Source organism: Apteryx mantelli, unplaced genomic scaffold (assembly GCF_036417845.1).
Source record: "Apteryx mantelli isolate bAptMan1 unplaced genomic scaffold, bAptMan1.hap1 HAP1_SCAFFOLD_34, whole genome shotgun sequence".
Classification (NCBI taxonomy): Eukaryota; Metazoa; Chordata; class Aves; order Apterygiformes; family Apterygidae; genus Apteryx; species Apteryx mantelli.
Window position 1 is genome coordinate 3,798,929 of NW_027118693.1, and position 17,562 is coordinate 3,816,490.

At 47.9% G+C, this 17,562-nt stretch overlaps 1 protein-coding gene across 1 annotated transcript; it reads left to right on the plus strand.

Moving 5' to 3' along the window:
• Window positions 1-16,170: 16,170 nt before the first annotated feature.
• Window positions 16,171-17,076, plus strand: LOC136996381 (olfactory receptor 6E1-like; the record flags this gene model as incomplete). Its single annotated transcript, XM_067317305.1, has 1 exon — window positions 16,171-17,076. A coding segment is annotated over exon 1 (906 nt), but the record flags the coding sequence as incomplete, so codon positions are not given.
• Window positions 17,077-17,562: the final 486 nt, after the last annotated feature.

Genomic DNA, 17,562 nt, shown 5'->3' on the forward strand with positions numbered 1-17,562 from the left:
AGCAAAACTTTTGTGCAGAACCTCCCCCCCCCCCCCACAAACATGCACATTATCTACCCTCATCTTGCCAGGACCATCACTGAGCTCCATGGCTTGAGCTCCCCTTTGTGCTGCCTGAGTTTGCCATGAGGAGCAGGGGCCTCTTCCCATGGGCTCTGGAGGAGGCAGTCCTGACCCACTGTAGTGGGGACCTGGGAACACGGGTGACTAAACTTTCAAAGTCACAGTTTTAGTCAGATTTCATCCACTCATAATGTTGAAGGGCTTTCCAGCATCTTCACTCTCCGTTCTAAACAATGTGTGTTCTTCAATAGCTTTAAGGATTCTTTTGTTTTCTTTTAGATTCCCCTGTCATCCCTGAGGAGGATTCTTGGAGACAGAGATCCTCAGCACTGCAGCTGCACTTCGAGTGAATAGCTGTGATTCCTGAGAGGCCAAAGGCTTCACTCTGTCTTTAGTGCAGAGCGAGGAGAGCTGGCGTGTCCATCAGTCTTGTTCCCAGCTGCCCTGTGCTTGCACCTCTGAGGCGGAGGACATTTGCACTCGTGTTACCATAAAAAGAATTGACACTGCTGAGAGCAGAGGAATCGAGTTTCAAAATGCAGATCACCAAGCCCAGGAGCCTTTCTCAGAGGATCCGAGGAAGGTCTCAGCACTCCCCTTTTAGCCAGGAAGACATCAGGGCCGTGCCAGTTGCCCACATGCAGCATTTTCACGGCCTTAGCATCTAGGTGGCTTCTGCATGGGGCACCTAGATAACACCCAGATGCAATGGGAGAGCTGTGCCCTTCTGGAGGGCAGCTTGCAGGCCAGCTGGACACCCCCGAGAAACAGTCGGACATCCTAAAGATGGGGTGTCCTGAAGAGAGAGTTGGCTCCTTCCCAGCCCCCAAACAGCATTGCCCAGAGCCCCACAGTTTAGAGGGGCACTTGGACACCTCAGTGCCAAGGACATGTCTGCAAGGCAGCACCTGCAGGATTGGTGTCTGAATTGCCTCTGAAATGCCCCTGCCCAGAGAGTCCAAGGGGAAGGACAAGGGCAGCATGGACAGGTGGGGAAACACACAGCAATAGCATGATATTTCTTCTAAAGGAAGAAGGGACATGGAGAGACAGGGGACACTCAGGAGTTTCTCCTCTCCAGATGTCCATCTGCGAGGAAACAGCCCATGCCCTGGACCCCACAGCCTTGAGGGCTGTGCTGGGAGAGGAGATGAGACATTGGAGCTTGTAGTTTCCTCTCACACTTTGAACGAGACTCTTATGCCTGGAGCTCTGCCTGCAGGGAGCTCTTTCTCTGTCCCACATGTCATGTCAGTGCTCACAGACCCCATCCCACCTGCTGGGTGCTCAGCTCTGCCCTGCAGAAACCTCCCGGGAGCAGGGCACTGCCCAGGGGCACCTCGGTGTTTGCAGGGGCTAAGGAGCATCTGAGAGAAACCTTGATGAAGCTGCAAAGGTGATGCTGGTTCTGTCTGTAGGCTGAGGGGTGCATGAAGGGATTTCTTGAGTTCCTCCCAGAACTGTTCCTCTCTCACTGTCACTATTTTGGAATCTCAAGCCCCTGTTTAAGCCTGACAGCTCCACTAACATTTCATCCCAACAAAGAGAATAACACTGAAAGCAGAGACTCATGACAGCTCCTTCCCTTTCAGGTATCCCTGTCTTGACCTTCCTTTTGGAAAGCCACCTCCAGAAATGTTCTCAGGGTGAGCCGGAGCTGACAGCAGCCCTGACCCATGCAGCACCCTCTCAACAGGAGAATGAACATGTCCTGCTGGCAGTCAGTCATCCCACCCAGAACTTCTCCCCACAGCACCGTGGGGAGTTCCCTGGGCAGGCTGAGTGCTGACCTTCACAGGCGGCAGAGTCACTGTCCCGGACACACAGCACTCTGGGATGCAGAGACACTGCTCTGAGTTACAGCCCTGAGCAGACCTGTGTGCACACCTCTGCTTCACACCCTGCCAGCATCCCTGGGAGAAGGTAGCAGGATGCCGTTTCCCTCTGACAGAGTGGCTGGGAATCCCTGCTCTAAAGCACCTCCTGCCCCACACAGGAAGGACTGGGATACCCATCCTGACAGACCCTATCAGCCATGGGATGTGCTAGCTTTAGAGAAAACCTCAGGATGCCTCAGCTCCATTGCCCTGCAGCCAGAGACTTACTGTGTTAGGGGCTGTGAAGATTTCTCCTCCAGTGAGCTCTCAGCCGTCTACCCACTCCTGGCTGCCTTGAACTTCTGTCTCACTCATCTTGCTCATCTTCTTCATCTCATCTTGGCACTTGCAGGTAGTGCCTGGAGCCCTGCTGCTCTTTGCAGAAGAGCTGCTCCTGCACGCAGCTGTCTCTCAGCAGTGCTGCCAGGTTGCCAGGAGCTCCCTCTGTCCCAGGAGCCTGCCCCCCCTTGGGAACAGCGGCCCAGCTGAAGATGTGACTTAATTTGTCCTTTGTACTCCCTCCTCCGGGGAAATATTCACTGAGGTAGACTAAAATAATCTTCTTTTGTCTCTCTCTAAATGCTGAAGAGAGACCCATTCCAGCATTGCAATTTGTCACATCAGAGGGTGCTTTTCTAAGAGAGGTGGCAATGTCTCACTCTGGAAGACCCTATTCCCATCTCTTAACTGGGCAGGACACCTAGACAGGGACAAGAAGGCAGTTCATTTTCCCATGGTTCAAGTGCTCTTCAGATGAGTCAATCCAGGCATCTCATGCTGGTTTAGAAGCCCCTGGCCTGCAGGGGGATTCAGATCCCTCCCGTGAACTCCACAACTCACAGGACGTGGGATTCCCCTTGCCCAAGCTGAAGTGTGAACAACAGAGATGTCTGCACGCGAGCTCCGTGTCTAAGCTCCCATTATTATCAATGGAGATAGAGGGTGGGAGTCAGTTGCTCACACACAAACACCTTGTGCTATTTGAAGAGACAGAGGTGGTCTGAGGCATGTGCCAGTGTCTGCTTGCTCTGATGGAGCAGCTGGGAGACCAGCATCCTTCTAGAGCATCAGGTGGAGGCCAGCTGGGGAATTTCCTTGGTCATCTGAAATGGCACTAGGTGCCTGCTATGAGGAGAGCTCCACTCACTAGGAAGCTGAGACACATGCAGATCCCTATGCTGCAGACCACTGATATAATTCAGTTCAGCCACTTGATTTAATGACATAAAAATAGGCCATAGGCAGGGCCATGGCAGGTGCCTGGGGTGTGCAACACAACCACATGTCTCCAGGAGATACAGCATGGGACCTACAGGAAAACCATGCCCTTTTGGAGAGGTTGCTGGGCAAATGCCCCAGGGCATCTTAGCTTTCCTACCTGTGCCCAAAAAGCTAAATCCTACCACTGCCTTCAGGCAAAGTCCATCCAACCTACATCCAAGAGTGCTGCATAAATGGGAGGCACATCACACCAAGGTCTCCACTGTAAACCTACACTCTTGAACCCTGCTAATTCTCCTCTCCCGAAACGTCTTCTCACCCCCCAGATGATATGAACAGGGACTGTGCTATTGATGTCCAAGGGTGGCTGGATCACAGGCTCTGCAGGCCCAGGAACTTCTCAAAGCACCTTGTCCTTCCTGGACATTGGCTCACCTCTGTCAAAGGCTCCAAGATGCTGCAGAGTCAGCTCAGGCAGCAAACTTCTCTCCTCCCATTCCTGCATGGACCAGCTCTGTTTCTCCCTGGCTTAGGGTACTGCAGGGTTTGCTCTTTTAGTGGGAACCTTGTTTCACCATTACTACCTATGGCTACCTATGCCAGCATGTCTCTGCTCTGAATCAAAGTCTTTGCATACATGAGGTAACAGGTTTCCCCATGATAAATCTTGGGGCCTTGAGAAACTTGGAGATTTGGCCAACAAAAGCCTCATAAAGTTGTACAAGGAGAAGTGGCAAGTCCCGTATCGGGGGGCAGAACAACCCGCGCATCAGGCTGGGACCTGACCAGCAGAGGAGTGACCCTGAGGAGAAGGGCCTGGATGTTATGAGATATGCCATATGACCCAGTGGTGCGGACTCACCACAAATGGGACCAGCTGCACATGGGGCTGCATTAGGAAGAGAGTGGCCACCCACTTTTTCTTTTTTTTTTTTTTTTTGGCTTACAGAATAATTGATATCAACATTCTCCAGTTGATATTGATTTACAGAGTCTCTTAATGAAGTCTGGACATGTAGGAGAAGCACTGTTCTTCAAGTCAGACATGCATGGACAATCTTCCTCCCCAGCTGCCCAACCCCATCTTTTCCCATCAGCCACCTGGCACTTAAATCATTCTTAGCTTTTTCCACTGAAGTCTGCAGCTGAATATTACAACTCATAGGCACCAATTCCCACCTGCTTTCCTTAGACAACTAGCTGCAAAGAGACATGGAAGGATTTCTCTTAATGACAATCAAACAAAAGTAGAATGTGATACAGCTGAAAAAAATAACAAAAAACACACTCCTCAACTCTATGTTAAGTCCAAGCTTCCTCCCGTGAGGTCTGCTTTCCATAAGGGATAACCTCCCTAGAAATGCTTTAGACAGAGGGATAGGAAAGGCTAGATGGAAACATAATTAAGCAGTTGGCTAAAAAGACAATTATACAGACTACTGGAAGACAGGGTAAGTTTTCAACTCCCTGAAGCTCAAAGCACAAATAAGGTAGCTGACAGGTATCTGAATGAACAAATAGTGACAGGTGGAGGAAAACTCTGCCAAGTGAATATGTCCAAATGGTGTGCTGAAAAGGCTACTTTGGAAAAGTACAAGTTAAGAAGGAGACGTGTAAATTTGTGAAATATTAGTGAGATGAAATACACAATAGAACAGACCTCTGTAGCAGTGGTAATGCAAGTCCGGGGGAATATTTCTTCTCCTGAGATTCATACCCTTCCTGAAAACTTCTGTTCTGGCATCACAGGAAAACACTCACATTTTATAGAAAGTATCCAATTATTGCAGCTGATGCAAATGTGCTCTTATGTTTTAAATGTTGAAAAAAGTTCTTTGGCTTTCCAGGCAGAGCTCAGGTGTCTAAGCACAAGCATGCAGTGGCACTTGGAGAGGCCCCAGTGTATCATGTGAGGTACCTGCCAGGGCCTGGCAGCTCTCACAGGGGACCTGCGGGAGACAAGAGCCCCTCGGAGCTGCAGATGGAGGCTGGGCAGAGAGGACCGGGGCACCTGCAATGGCACCAGATGCCTGTGACCCTGTCACTGCATGACACCCCAATTCTAAATGTCACTTTCCTTTTCAAAAAAAAAACAAAAAACAGATCGTACAAATTCCCCCCAAAAGACCAGTATATAAAAAGGAAACATAACCCAGAAGGGCAAAAAGATGTCAAAGTACTGAAAAAGTTGAAAAATACAACAAACAATTTTCTTTGCATGAGATCATGTTCTTAATTTCTTTCTTTTTCCTTTTGTATTGACATTTTCTAAAAATGCCTGTTATAATCAGGACTCCACCATTACGCAGCTGTTCTGTCTCTCATTGTGACTGACCAATAACCCCTGCAATGGGAGAAGGCTCAGAGGGTGAGGTGCCCATGAAGTTCAGCAACAGTGTAGGATGCAGCTCGTTAATCCTTGCTGTTGCACAGAGAACTGACTTTATCTCAACACAGAGGGGACCAGAGGGTGACCTTTGTTTTAGGTAAGTAGCCATAGCCATTAATTGGACCAGATGTAACTGTTTCTTCCTGAGCTGATCAAAAGCATGTGAACGTCTCCCTGAATTAGCCAGACCAGCATGGAGGAAGTGTATACGTGGCTCAGCCCAACATCGAGTATAAAACCTCAACAACTAACAAAGGAATTTCAAAGAGAGCAACGGGCTTGAGCTGGCTTCAATCCACGTATTCCTTCCCGGCAACTGGGGACACCCAGCGTCGTGATGGTGAGCATATTATAGAGACCGGTAATGGGAATCACATTGGTATTGTGATTGAACTGCATGAGTGTACTGTGATTTCAGTACATTGCTGGATCACTCTGCTAAATCAGGAATCCCGTGTAACATCAAATATCTTCAAAGGAAACTTTTAGATTAAACATTGCACTCCCCGTGTGGGGGGGATATCTAAAAGAACCTGGTCAGAGAGTACTGGACTCTGACTCTCCTGCAAAGCCCGGTGCCTCTGCAAATACCCCCTGCCCAGGGCTGTCCACGCCACTCCTAACTCTTTGCACAGAGCAAGTCGCATCCTGGGCTGTCGAGCTTTCTCGACTGACAGAGGAAAGCAGGGTGACCAGCTTCAGTGAAACGCTCTCTTTTGGGATGGCCAAATTTGCACAAGTCTCAACAGAACTGTCTTATTGTGATATCTTAAAGGTGTCCCAATAAATCTAGCCACACTCCCCTTTCAATCCCTGCATGGTAACTGAAGTGCGACTCCAGTTTAGACGACAACAGTGATGAGACTGATCTCACCCAGTGCCAGACCCCTTCAGTGCAGAGGCCTCTGTCCAGTCCAGCTGTCCGGACTTCCCTTTCTAGTCAAGGGAGAGAAAGAAGGTGTCTCCCTGAGAGGTCTTGAGAGACTTCTGGTGACAAGCTAATGCTCCAGAAAGCTTCCCATAACTCCTAGGTCACATTTCCCAGCACCATATGGGAACCACAGGGCATCTCGAGAAGCAATAGCCTCTATATGTTGGCAAATGAATGAAGGCCTAAATGCAAACATTTAGATATAAGGTGGAAGCTATTTTAAAGTAACTCTATGCAAGAACAGAAAAATATCCACATTTCCACAATTTCAATAATTTTTTATCAATCTGAATTACTTTGTTCTTTCTTTTTTAGTGCCAAGCACTATGTGATGCACTGCAGCAATTACTTGCCCTATGTGAGTATACAGAGGCAGAAAGATAGACATGGATCTGTATATACAGTTTGTCATCAGAATGCATTTCCTACCAACACTCCGAATGGAGAAGATCTGAGGAACTGCTATATCTATATTGGCATATTTCCCATCTCTTCTTCTGCCTCTTCTTCCCTTACAGAGCTCTCCAGGGGCAGATTCATTGAATCACAGCACTTAGGGCTTTTTACATTCATGTAAAAGACAACATGAGGGCCTCTGTCCTCAAATTCACTGCCATGCCGTCATCATTGTACATGTGGTGCTATTCTGACTGCAGCTTTCAAGGTGTCCCTGAAAAGAACAGGTTGTAGGAGGAAGAAGTGAGATGGAAGGGTCTAGAAGGGAGCGCTAGAGGCACCAGACGATTGCAGTAGGTCCATGAAAGTACAAAGAAAGCCTTTACATGTCCTAAACCATAATTGCTTTCATTCTAATGAAGAAGAAAGTTGCAATATGTCATTGGCTATGTCCTTCTAAGACAAGACCTCAGGAGGCAATGGTGGCCAGGATTAAAATTCCCATTGGCTTCAGCAGCATGGGGATTTTACTGCAAGCCTATTCGCAAGAGAGATGTAGTTTGTGGAAAATGAAACTAAGGACAACAGACAATGACATGACTCTAGTGAAAGTCAGCTAGAAGGGATTCCTAGCCATGTCGGAAGAGCAGAGGAAGAAGTATCTCCCTTTTACACCAGGGCACTCCTCTTAAATGTGTCTTAATTGGAAATGATGGCAAGAAGAAACCTCTCTGCGAAAAAGAGAGTCCATCTGGCATCAAGAGACACAGATACAAGTTTAATTTGTCCAGAGAAAACCCTCTGACTATTTTCTTCTTTCTGATCTCAGGATACCAGAAAAATAGTCTAACAATCGTTGGAAACCATTGCGCACACTGGTAAAAACATGGCTTGCTTTTCTCTTGTGTATTGATTCCTCTCTAGCGTTTGGAAAACATGCATAGAAAAGCACTGGATAGAGCTGATAAAGATGAAAACCAAGAAGAACTATTTTCTTTCTTAAAAAAGAGAAATTATTTTGATCAGACAACTGCAAGGCGTTCAGTTTCAGTCTGTCTTTTTTGACTTGTTCTGATACCAGGAATGAAACACTGCACTCCCCAAATGGCCCCCAGTGTTTCTCATTGGCGGTTGTTAGTATTTTGTTTACTCTATTTTCTGTATTTTCCTCACACAGAAAGACCCAGAAGCAACTGAAGCACCCAAAGACTATAACGAGGTTGTACTACTTTGCCAGTGGGACACTGTGATTGTCTGAACTCCAGTTTTTCAACTCTAGGTTAAAAGCTGTCATTGCATCTTTACATGTCTGTCAATAGACTTCCCTGTCTATAATAGACTTACCCTGGCCAAGAAGCACAGAAACAACTCCTCTGCTCTTACTAGGAAATGAAATGTGAGGAAATATTCCTTCACTCCTTCTAATTTTCCAAATATCCTTCAGAAAGGAAACAGAGAGGAAGAACGAGGTCTTTTCCAAAGTATTCATAAATGCACTATATAATATTGAGTACACCCTCTGTGATGAAAAGAAATGAAAAACGGAGAAGTCAGGTCTGTGATTACTGTGGTGTACTGAACCACAGTTAATGTAAGTCTGTCCTACTTTTAGAATGACAGTGTGTGAAGCAAAAAAACCCATACCTTTTTCTTTCATGGTAACTCCTTTATACAACTAAGGATTGGAGGACATAAAAGCAATAGCACTCAGAAGTACCATCTTGTCCAGTTGAAATATAGGCTATTCAAGAAGGAAAACACAAGAAAGGTGTATTTGCTAATATTAAATATAATTGACAGGTGCTGGGAAATGCAAAGAGTAGTGAAAGGAATTTCAATGCCTGCTGAACGTTTTGTCTTTTTGCTGTTGCTGTTGTTGTTGTTGTTGTTGTTGTTCTCCTTAGTTTCCATTCCTTATTTGACTTTCCTGCCTCATGAACTGATATTTAACCAGAGTGCCAAACTCTGCTGATAAGAACTCTGCCCAAATGAGGCAGTTACAGAGTTTACATATCTTTGGGTTATATGTCTTGTCCTTCACAGAACTACAGCTATGTGGATAAGCAGGATGTGACACCAGGGACGGAATTACTTCAGAAAAGGGATCTCTAACAGTAAAGATAGCGCATTCTTTTACAAACAATATATTCCTTCCATAACTGGGTCACACTGACTTCAGCAAGGCTGTTGCAGATGTTTTGTGCTAGACAGGCCTGCTTCCACACAGCTGTGCCTAAAAGTTCCTGGGGGAGGATTTGCAGAAACATAGAATGGTTGAGGGTGGAAAGAGACCTCTGGAGACTGACCAGTTCAACCACCCTGCTCAAAGCAGGGTCAGCTAGAGCAGCTTGCTCAGGACCATTCCCAGTTGGGTTTTGAATATCTCCTGAGATGGAGACTCCACAACCTCTCTGGGCAGCCTGTTCCAGTGTTCAATCACCCTTACTGCAAAAAAGTTTTTTTTTCCTCAAGTTTAAATGGAATTTCTTGTACTTTGGTCTGTGCCTATTGCCTCTTTTTCTGCCCCTGGATACCACTGAGAAGAGCCTGGCTCCATCTTCTTTACTGCCCCCCATTAGGTATTTATACACTTTGATGAGATCCCCCCGGAGCCTTCTGTTCTGCAGGATGAAGAGTCCCAGCTCTCTCAGCCTCTCCTCCTGTGACAGATGCTCCAGTCCCCTCATGATCTTTGTGGCTCTTACCTGGACTTGCTCCAGTATGTGCGTGTCTCTCTTACCCTGGGGAGCCCAGGACTGGACACAGCACTCCAGATGCGGTCTCACCAGTGCTGAGTAGAGGGGAAAGATCACCTCCTCTGTCCTGCTGGCAGCACTCTTCCTAATGCAGTCCAAGATGCGGTGCTTTGCTTTGCTGCAAGGGCACATTCCTGGCTCCTGTTGAACTTGTATTGGGTCCAGAATCCACCCCTGGGGTACGTTGCTGGTGCCTGGCCTCCAGCTGCCCTCCATGAGGCTGATCACAACTCTCTGAGCTTGGCAGTTCGGTGAGAGTGACCATTGTCATGAGCCCTCCCTGAATCCTCCTTCTGCAAGCTTAAGTGTGGGAATGTGAAACAGGCCCTGAGAGTCGAGTGCTGCCTGAGCACTGCCGGACTTTTCCCCCCATAGTGACTCAGTTCGATACAAATGAGCATGCAAGAAGCAAGGAAAACATTAGAGTAACGCAATATCACTTGCATATAGATAGACAGATACAACATCACTTTGTTTTAGAGGCTAGAGATGGTTTTTGAGGCTTCAGTGTAATTAACTACATCTTTGTAGTTACGCCTTCCCCCTCCACCCTGGTAAACTATCTTGCACTGAACTCCAACCTAACCATTTTTGTGAACTTGTTCCCCTCCTCCATTGTAACCCTCCCTCCATTTCCCTTAACCCCAGTCAGCTGGGCATGTGTCATCCCCACCATCCTGAGGATTCCTTCCACCCTTGGGAGACAAAAGGCTTCCCACCTGCTCCTCTTACTTCTTGGTGGCAACAATTTTCTATGGCTCCTAGAAAGGCTGCAGGACCATTCAAGGAGGGATGTGTCCTCCCCATCCCAGGCTGTGAGTCATCAGGTGTTGTGGGGGAGCTGAGCCTCACGCCTGCATCAGAGGGGACCCCCCCTCTGCCCCTGAGGCCCACCCCCGTAGCATCCCATGAGTAGCTCCGAGGGGTGCTGAGGCCTCCAGCTGCCCTGGAGAGCCCAGGGTGTGGGGAGAGCCACAGGCTCTCGCACCAGCCCACCGACCCTGCATGATGCCAGGCCAGCACAGTGAAAGGCCCTGGATGTGCCTCAGGACATCTGCACAGTGGGACGGCAGACAGTGCAGCATGCAGGGACTTGTGTATTTCTCAAGGTGCTGCTGAAGGCCAGGCTGGAGACCTGTCCCTGGACAAGGTGGCCTGGCACGAGGTGCCTGCCCCAAAGCCTCTTCAGGATCTGCTCTAGAAGAATCCCAAGCAGTACAGTCCTGGAGGGAAGAGGGATCACCTCCCCCAAGCTCAAGAATGAACTATCCTGACAAACTGAAAATCAAGAAGAAGCATCAGGAGGCCTGCAGGTATGAACCAGGAGCTGCTGACAAAACTCAGACGTAAAAAGGAAGTCTACAAGAGGTGAAAGCAGATACAAGTGACCTAGGAGGAATAGAGAGACACTGTCCAAGCATGGAGGGATGGGGTCAGGAAAGCCAGAGCCCACCTGGAGTTGAATCTGGTGAGGGAAGTGAAGGGCAACAAGGAAGGCTTCTACAGATCCATCAGCAGCAAGAGGAAGGCTAGGGAAAATGTGGCCCTGCTGCTAATTGGGGTAGGGGCCTTGGTGACAAAGCAGAGGGGAAAGGTGGAGGTATCTCCCTTCTGTGTTGTCCCTCTGGCAGATCTCGGGGTAGGTCAAGCCTGCCTGAGCACCAGGGCCTGTGAATAGGAGGCTTCTGCTGGTTGTCCGAGGAAGGCCTCATCTACTCCTTCCTGACCAGGCGGTCTAGAGCAGACACCCACACAAACATTGCCCATGATCTGCCCATTAATCCTAACCCATCAGGTCTCGACCAGCTTATCCTCCATCCCCAGGCAGAGCTCCATGCCTTCCCGCTGCTCTCTCACATAAAGGACAACTGCCCCTCCTTGCCATCCCAGCCGGTGCCTCCTAAAGAGCCTCTGTCCATCCCTCCCAGCATTACAGTTGTGTGAGCTGTCCCACCACGTCTCCATGATCCCAATGAGATTGCAGCCCTGTAAATGCACACAGATTTCTGACTCCTCCTGTTTGTTCCCCCACTTCCTGGCAGGGTCTACCAGCAGCTCTCAAGTGAACCCCCGCTCCCCTCCCAAAGTGGGCACACAGCACTTAGGTGTTGTCTCTCTCTGCAGGAGTTGAATATCTGTGACACTGTGTTGGGGCTTTTTCACCAATGGGTCAAGTCCCTCCGTGGTGTCCCTGACCCAGCATGGCTCACCTGTGGGCTGCTGTTCCTCAGGGTGTCCCTGCTCCAGCGCAGGTTGCCTTTAGACCACAGTATCTCAGAGGTGTACCCTCTGGGAATGGAGCATCTCCTTCCAAGGGCCTCTCATCCTGCCAAGGGCACCACGGAGAAGATTCTGGCTCCACCTCCTTTACTCCCTCCCATCAGATGCTTATAAACCTTGATAAGAGCCTTTTCTGAGCCTTTTCTTCTCCAGGCTAAACAGTTCCAGGTCTCACAGACTTTCCATGTATGAGATGCTCCAGAACCTTAATCATCTTTGTGGCCCTTTGCTGGACTTGCTCCAATATGTCCACGTGTCTCCTGTACTGGGGAGCCCTGAACTAGACACACCAGTCCAGAAGTGGTCTCACCAATGCTGAGTAGAGGGGGAGGATCATCTCCCTTGACCTCCTGCCAACGTTCTTCCTAAGGTAGCCCAGGATACCATTGGCTTTTGCTGCAAGGGCACATTGCTGGCTCACGGTCAACTTGGTGTTCACCAGGACACCCAGGTCCTTCTCTGCAGACGGCACCCAGGCTGTACTGGTGCATGGGGTCATTCTTCCCTAGGTGAAGGACTTGGCATTTTCCTTTCCTGAACTCCATGAGGTTTCTCTCTGCTCTTTTCTCCAGTCTGTCAAGATCACTGAATGGCAGGGCAACCATCTGGTGTATCAGCCACTCCTCCCAGTGCTGTATCATCAGCAAACTTGCTGACGGTGCACTCCTGAAGCCAAGGGCATGGGACAGAGCTTTGTAAGCTCCTGATACGGTTATCCTCCTCCGGGAAATGGTCTTCTGGTTGGGCAGCAAAGTCTTGTTAGAAGGCCAGTGTCTCTGTAGTTTCCTTCTCCCAAGGGGGACCAGGGAGATGCCATGACTTTCTCTGGGTCAAGCCCCAGCCCCTGCTGCAGAGACACGTGGCCTGGAAGACCTTGGAGCCAGCCTCCAGGTACACAGAGCAGCAGAGAGTCAAGCTTCCAGCTTCTGCTTGAAAGCCAGTTCATGCTCAAAGCTAACAGGTGCGTTTCCAGGAATCATTTGAAGCACAAGGACAGCAGTTGCCTCAGTGATGAAAGCTTCACACTTGCTCTACAGGCAGTGAAAGCAATGAAGAAAACCCTAGCTGATCAGTTCAGTACTGAGCTCCACCTCTTGGTCACTTCCTTGGGTGTCACGGGCCCTCCTCCCGCTCCTCACCCACTTCTGTCTACCAAAAGCTCTCCCAAGCCTCCTCCACTCTTTCTGTCTCCCCATCAGGTTCCCCAGAGCCCTTTGGACCCCTTGTCCCCCTGGTTTGGCCCCATGGGGGAGGAGGGGTCCCAGCACCACTTGTGTGCACCCCTGTGCACCCGGAGCTGTGAGCCGCGGTGGATGGTGCTTCCCACCACCCAGCAGCACCAGCCCTGACCTCAGGGGATGGCTGTGGTGGTGCCAAATGCTCCCACAACTGGGGTCACATCTGGAGCATTACTCCAGCTGTGATTGGAGACTGGCCCAGCAGAGACCCCCACCAGGAACAGCTGCTCTCTGTTCAACCTTGCAATTATAGAAGGATGCTGAGTGTGGATAAAATGCCACCCTGACTGGTGTACATGACCACACTCACTAGAGACAGGTGGATATATTTCATAAGGACAATCACTCATAGCACACATTCTTCAGAATTCCTTCACGCAAACCCTTTGCAAGCAAAGTGCTGTGGTCAAAATGGACCCCAAGATGCAGGAAGACTGGCCAAATGTCTCTGTGCATCAACCCTACACGAGGTGATACATCAGCTGGAAGCACAATGACATGGGGACATGCTTCCTGAAAGACTGGTGAGGAAATTGAGGAGACACTGGGCTACTCCAGCCACTCCTCTGCACCCCCTGGATGTATTGGAAAATGAAGAAATGGGTTGAAACAAGAAGAGATCTAGAGCCCAGCTTAGACAGAGACAGGGTCCAATAGTCCCCTGGGAACACTGGAGTTCAGTAACAAGCCTATGGGCAGAGGCTTGTGCTCTGCTGGGCTGTCCACACTGAGTACAAAGGAGGTGGACTAAGAGCCTGCCTGTACTCAGGGAAAGGGAAAGCCTTGCTCAGTGTCACCACGGATGAGACTGCTCTCACTGAACTTTAGGTGAACAATTCAGAGGTCAAAAGAGAGGTGCCTAGTCCTAACCTAGATGCATTAAGATGGTAAGAGAGGTCTGCATTATGTTGGCAGTTATCACTCTGAACCCTCAGGTTCACACTTCCTTTTGGAGGGGTAGAAGATAGTCAGGTGGCCCTTAGGAACCAACATCTCACCCCTGAAGAGCTCCCAGAGGTCTGCAATGAAGATGCCTAGATGTCAGTCTGTCACTCCAGCCTCCCTCTGCCCTTAGAGAGGAGGAATCTGTTCCTCTCCTCTCCTTTAGAAATCCATTCTGCGAAAAGTTGAATCATGTACTAAACTCCACTGACTAACCCAGGGGAACCTAAGGTGTCTACCTCTTGAACATTTAAAATCTATCCTTTCGATGTCCAACATTAGAAAGATAAGGCAGGGAGCGTGACAGTAGCTCCACAGAAGCTGCTTTCACAGATTACATTTCTTGATAGCACTTTTAAAGATTTTGTGTTTCTCTCTCTTAGACTGCCTCACAAAATGGATCTACATTTCTGCAGGGATTAGGTCACCCGGGTACCAGCTATCATTTTAATTAATGTCCTGTCACCCTCTCAGACCGACTCTGCTGAGGAGCATCTCAGGAAAGCACAGGGGACCGTGATTCTTCAGGGAATACCAAAGGGCTTTGGGTGGTTTTACTTGAAAGGAAAAAAAAATCAGAGCTTACTTCTGTCTGGCAGCACAGTGCATCAGAACAAACGGCATTAGCAGCTGACTCAAAGAGGCTCTGCAAGAACCTTGAAATGAGACATGCCAGATTGTTCTCTCAAGGTTGTGGGAGGAGAGGGAAGGAGATGATGGTCTGCAGAAATTCTGCTGGCCTTCTATTTCCCCTTGATAGTGTTTCCTGCACATAGATTAATGTAAGTAACTACTTTGCCGCATTTCACCTCATTTTTTGTTGATTGCTATTTTTGTTGTTGTTACTGAGTTCCTAGACTGCCTGCCTGCCTGCCTGCCTGTGACTGTCCCCCTTTGCCTGTGATATTTCTCAGGCAATGAGACCTTGCTGATCAGTCTGTGTCTATGTGCCTGGGTCTCTGCCCCTTCCTCTGCTTTAGCTTGTTGGCCAGGTCCAGCTAAGCAGCACAGAGTAGTATTGTTCTCTCTTTTGGGCTTATACAAGTTCCGTGAGCAAAAGCGGCAGGATGGAAAGGAGATGGTCTACATAGGGGTAGACTGTCCTGAGAGGACTGCATTGAGAATTCAACATCTTCAAGACCTCAGGTAACGAATTCAGGACCGACTCCATATCAAACCAAGCTTCGTTTTTTCCAGTGTTCACAGAAAAAAAAAAAAAAGTCTTTTGGGTTTCTGTTTGTTTGTTTGTTATTTGTTTTACAAGATAGGGCGCTTATTTTTTTTATCCCCAGCTGATGAAATTCCCTACTTATCTTTTTATCTCCTAGGATTTTCTTTTTTTTCTTTCTCTCTCCTTTGTATTACTTGTATTACTTTTTTATTTTTCCTTCTGATGGCCAGCATGTTTTATCAAAACCATTTCTCAGCAAGAAAGATTGCTGCAACTGAAGAAAAATCTCTTTGTAAAGATTTCTGCTCTGTATGGAATAGTTCAAGCTTGGAGGGAAAGACCACAGTTTGAATCATAGAATATTTGTCTTCCCTCTTTTTGGCTTTGTCCCTCCTATTACCTTTATTTCCCAGTGGCCTCCTCCTTTATCACCATCCTCTTTCTGCTTTCTCTCCATTCCTTACCCAAACAAAAAGTTAATGTCACTTTGAAGAGATGTTTTATCTTTCTCCAGGATGCATTTTATCTCATCTGAAAATACAGATTTAAGATAGACTAGAGAAAGAATGACTGAGAAATGTCTATTTTTTTCTCCATTGGCTATAAAAGGACACTTGAGTAAGGAGCTTAAATGCAAAAACTTACATGTTGTTAATAGTGGATTCCTACTCTAACCTAGAAACTAAGTTTGTTGTTACTGTTTGAAATGGTGTCTCCTTGCTCTGTGTTGTTTCTCCGTGCCTCTCCTATCTTCTCTGTTTTCCTTACAGACTTTTTGTGTTTCCCCATGTATCTCTTTTATTATACTTTTACATTTCTCTACCTGTCTCCACTTCCTCTAACCTTATGAGGAATCGTTTCCTCCACTCACTGTCTTCTCTTACTCACTGCAGCTCAGTTGCAGATATGTTGAACCATACGACTGTCACAGAGTTCCTTCTCTTGGGCTTCCCCTCTCTCCACCATCAGGAGTACCTAATAGCAATCGCTTTCCTGGCTTCCTACCTGGTGATCTTAGTTGGAAACTTGCTGATCATTGCCCTCGTTCTTTCTGACCGAGACCTCCACAGACCCATGTACTTTTTCCTCTGCAACCTCTCCTCTTTGGAGATCTTCATCGCTACATGCATCATACCCAAAACAGTAGCAAGCTTGTTGATGGGCAACAAAACCATCTCCTTCCCAGCTTGCATAATTCAGTCCTACTTCTACTTCCTCTTGGGCAGCACTGAGTTTGTCCTTCTGGCTGTCATGTCCTACGACCGTTATGTGGCCATATGCTACCCTCTTCAGTACCCCATGCTCATGAACAGTCGACTTTGTGTTCAGCTCCTGTTGGGGTCATGGACTGCAGGCTTCCTGGCCACCGTTGTCCCCACTGTCCTAGTTGTCAGGCTGCCCTTCTGCAATGACAATCGTATTGACCACTTCTTCTGTGAAGGCGTGCTTTTGATCAAGCTGTCCTGTGCAGAAACACAGACTGTGGAGCTGATAAATTTCATAACCTTTTCCATCATCCTCCTTGGCTCACTGGTCATGACAGCAATGTCCTACCTATACATCATTAACACCATCCTTAGGTTGCCCTCAGCTTCATCGAGGAACAAGGCATTTTCGACATGCTCCTCTCACTTCACCATTGTCATCTTGGGCTACGGTAGCTGCATCTTCCAGTATGTGCAGCCTTCAAGTCACCACACTTCCTATTACAAAACGGTGGCCCTGCTCAACACAGTGGTAACTCCTCTGATGAGCCCCTTCATTTTCAGCCTGAGGAATGAGCAGATGAAGAAAGCTCTCAAGGTGGGCTTGAAGAGAAGTGTGATAATCTCCAGAAAATGTTTTTCCTTTTGAGAAGAGATTTTGTAAGTAAGTGGAGGGAAAAGGGAGGGGGATGGAACAAATGATTAGGATTCATTTGCTGAAATTACACCTTTCTTTCTTAGCAGTGTGAAGTTTCACGAAACCACACCAGTTTCTCTCCTGAAATATATAACCATGATAAAACCTAAACCTTTGATAGGGAAGCCTTTCAAATGGTCTAAAAGCACTTTACAAACCCTGGTGAATACCCTGGTGATGGCGTTTTCTAAGTGTGGAAACTGAGACAGAAAGCAACAAGCTGAGGACTTCCTCCTTCCTTGGCACACCAAATTCTCAAGACGGTTCGCCTTGCTCCAGTTTGGATGCAGCTTCTCCTTGTCACACAATCTCGTTTGCCTGTTTATTTTGGTGGCAGAACTTTGTTGAACCTCTTTGCCTTTAGAAAGAGACAGAAAACAGGTGGAACAAATAAAA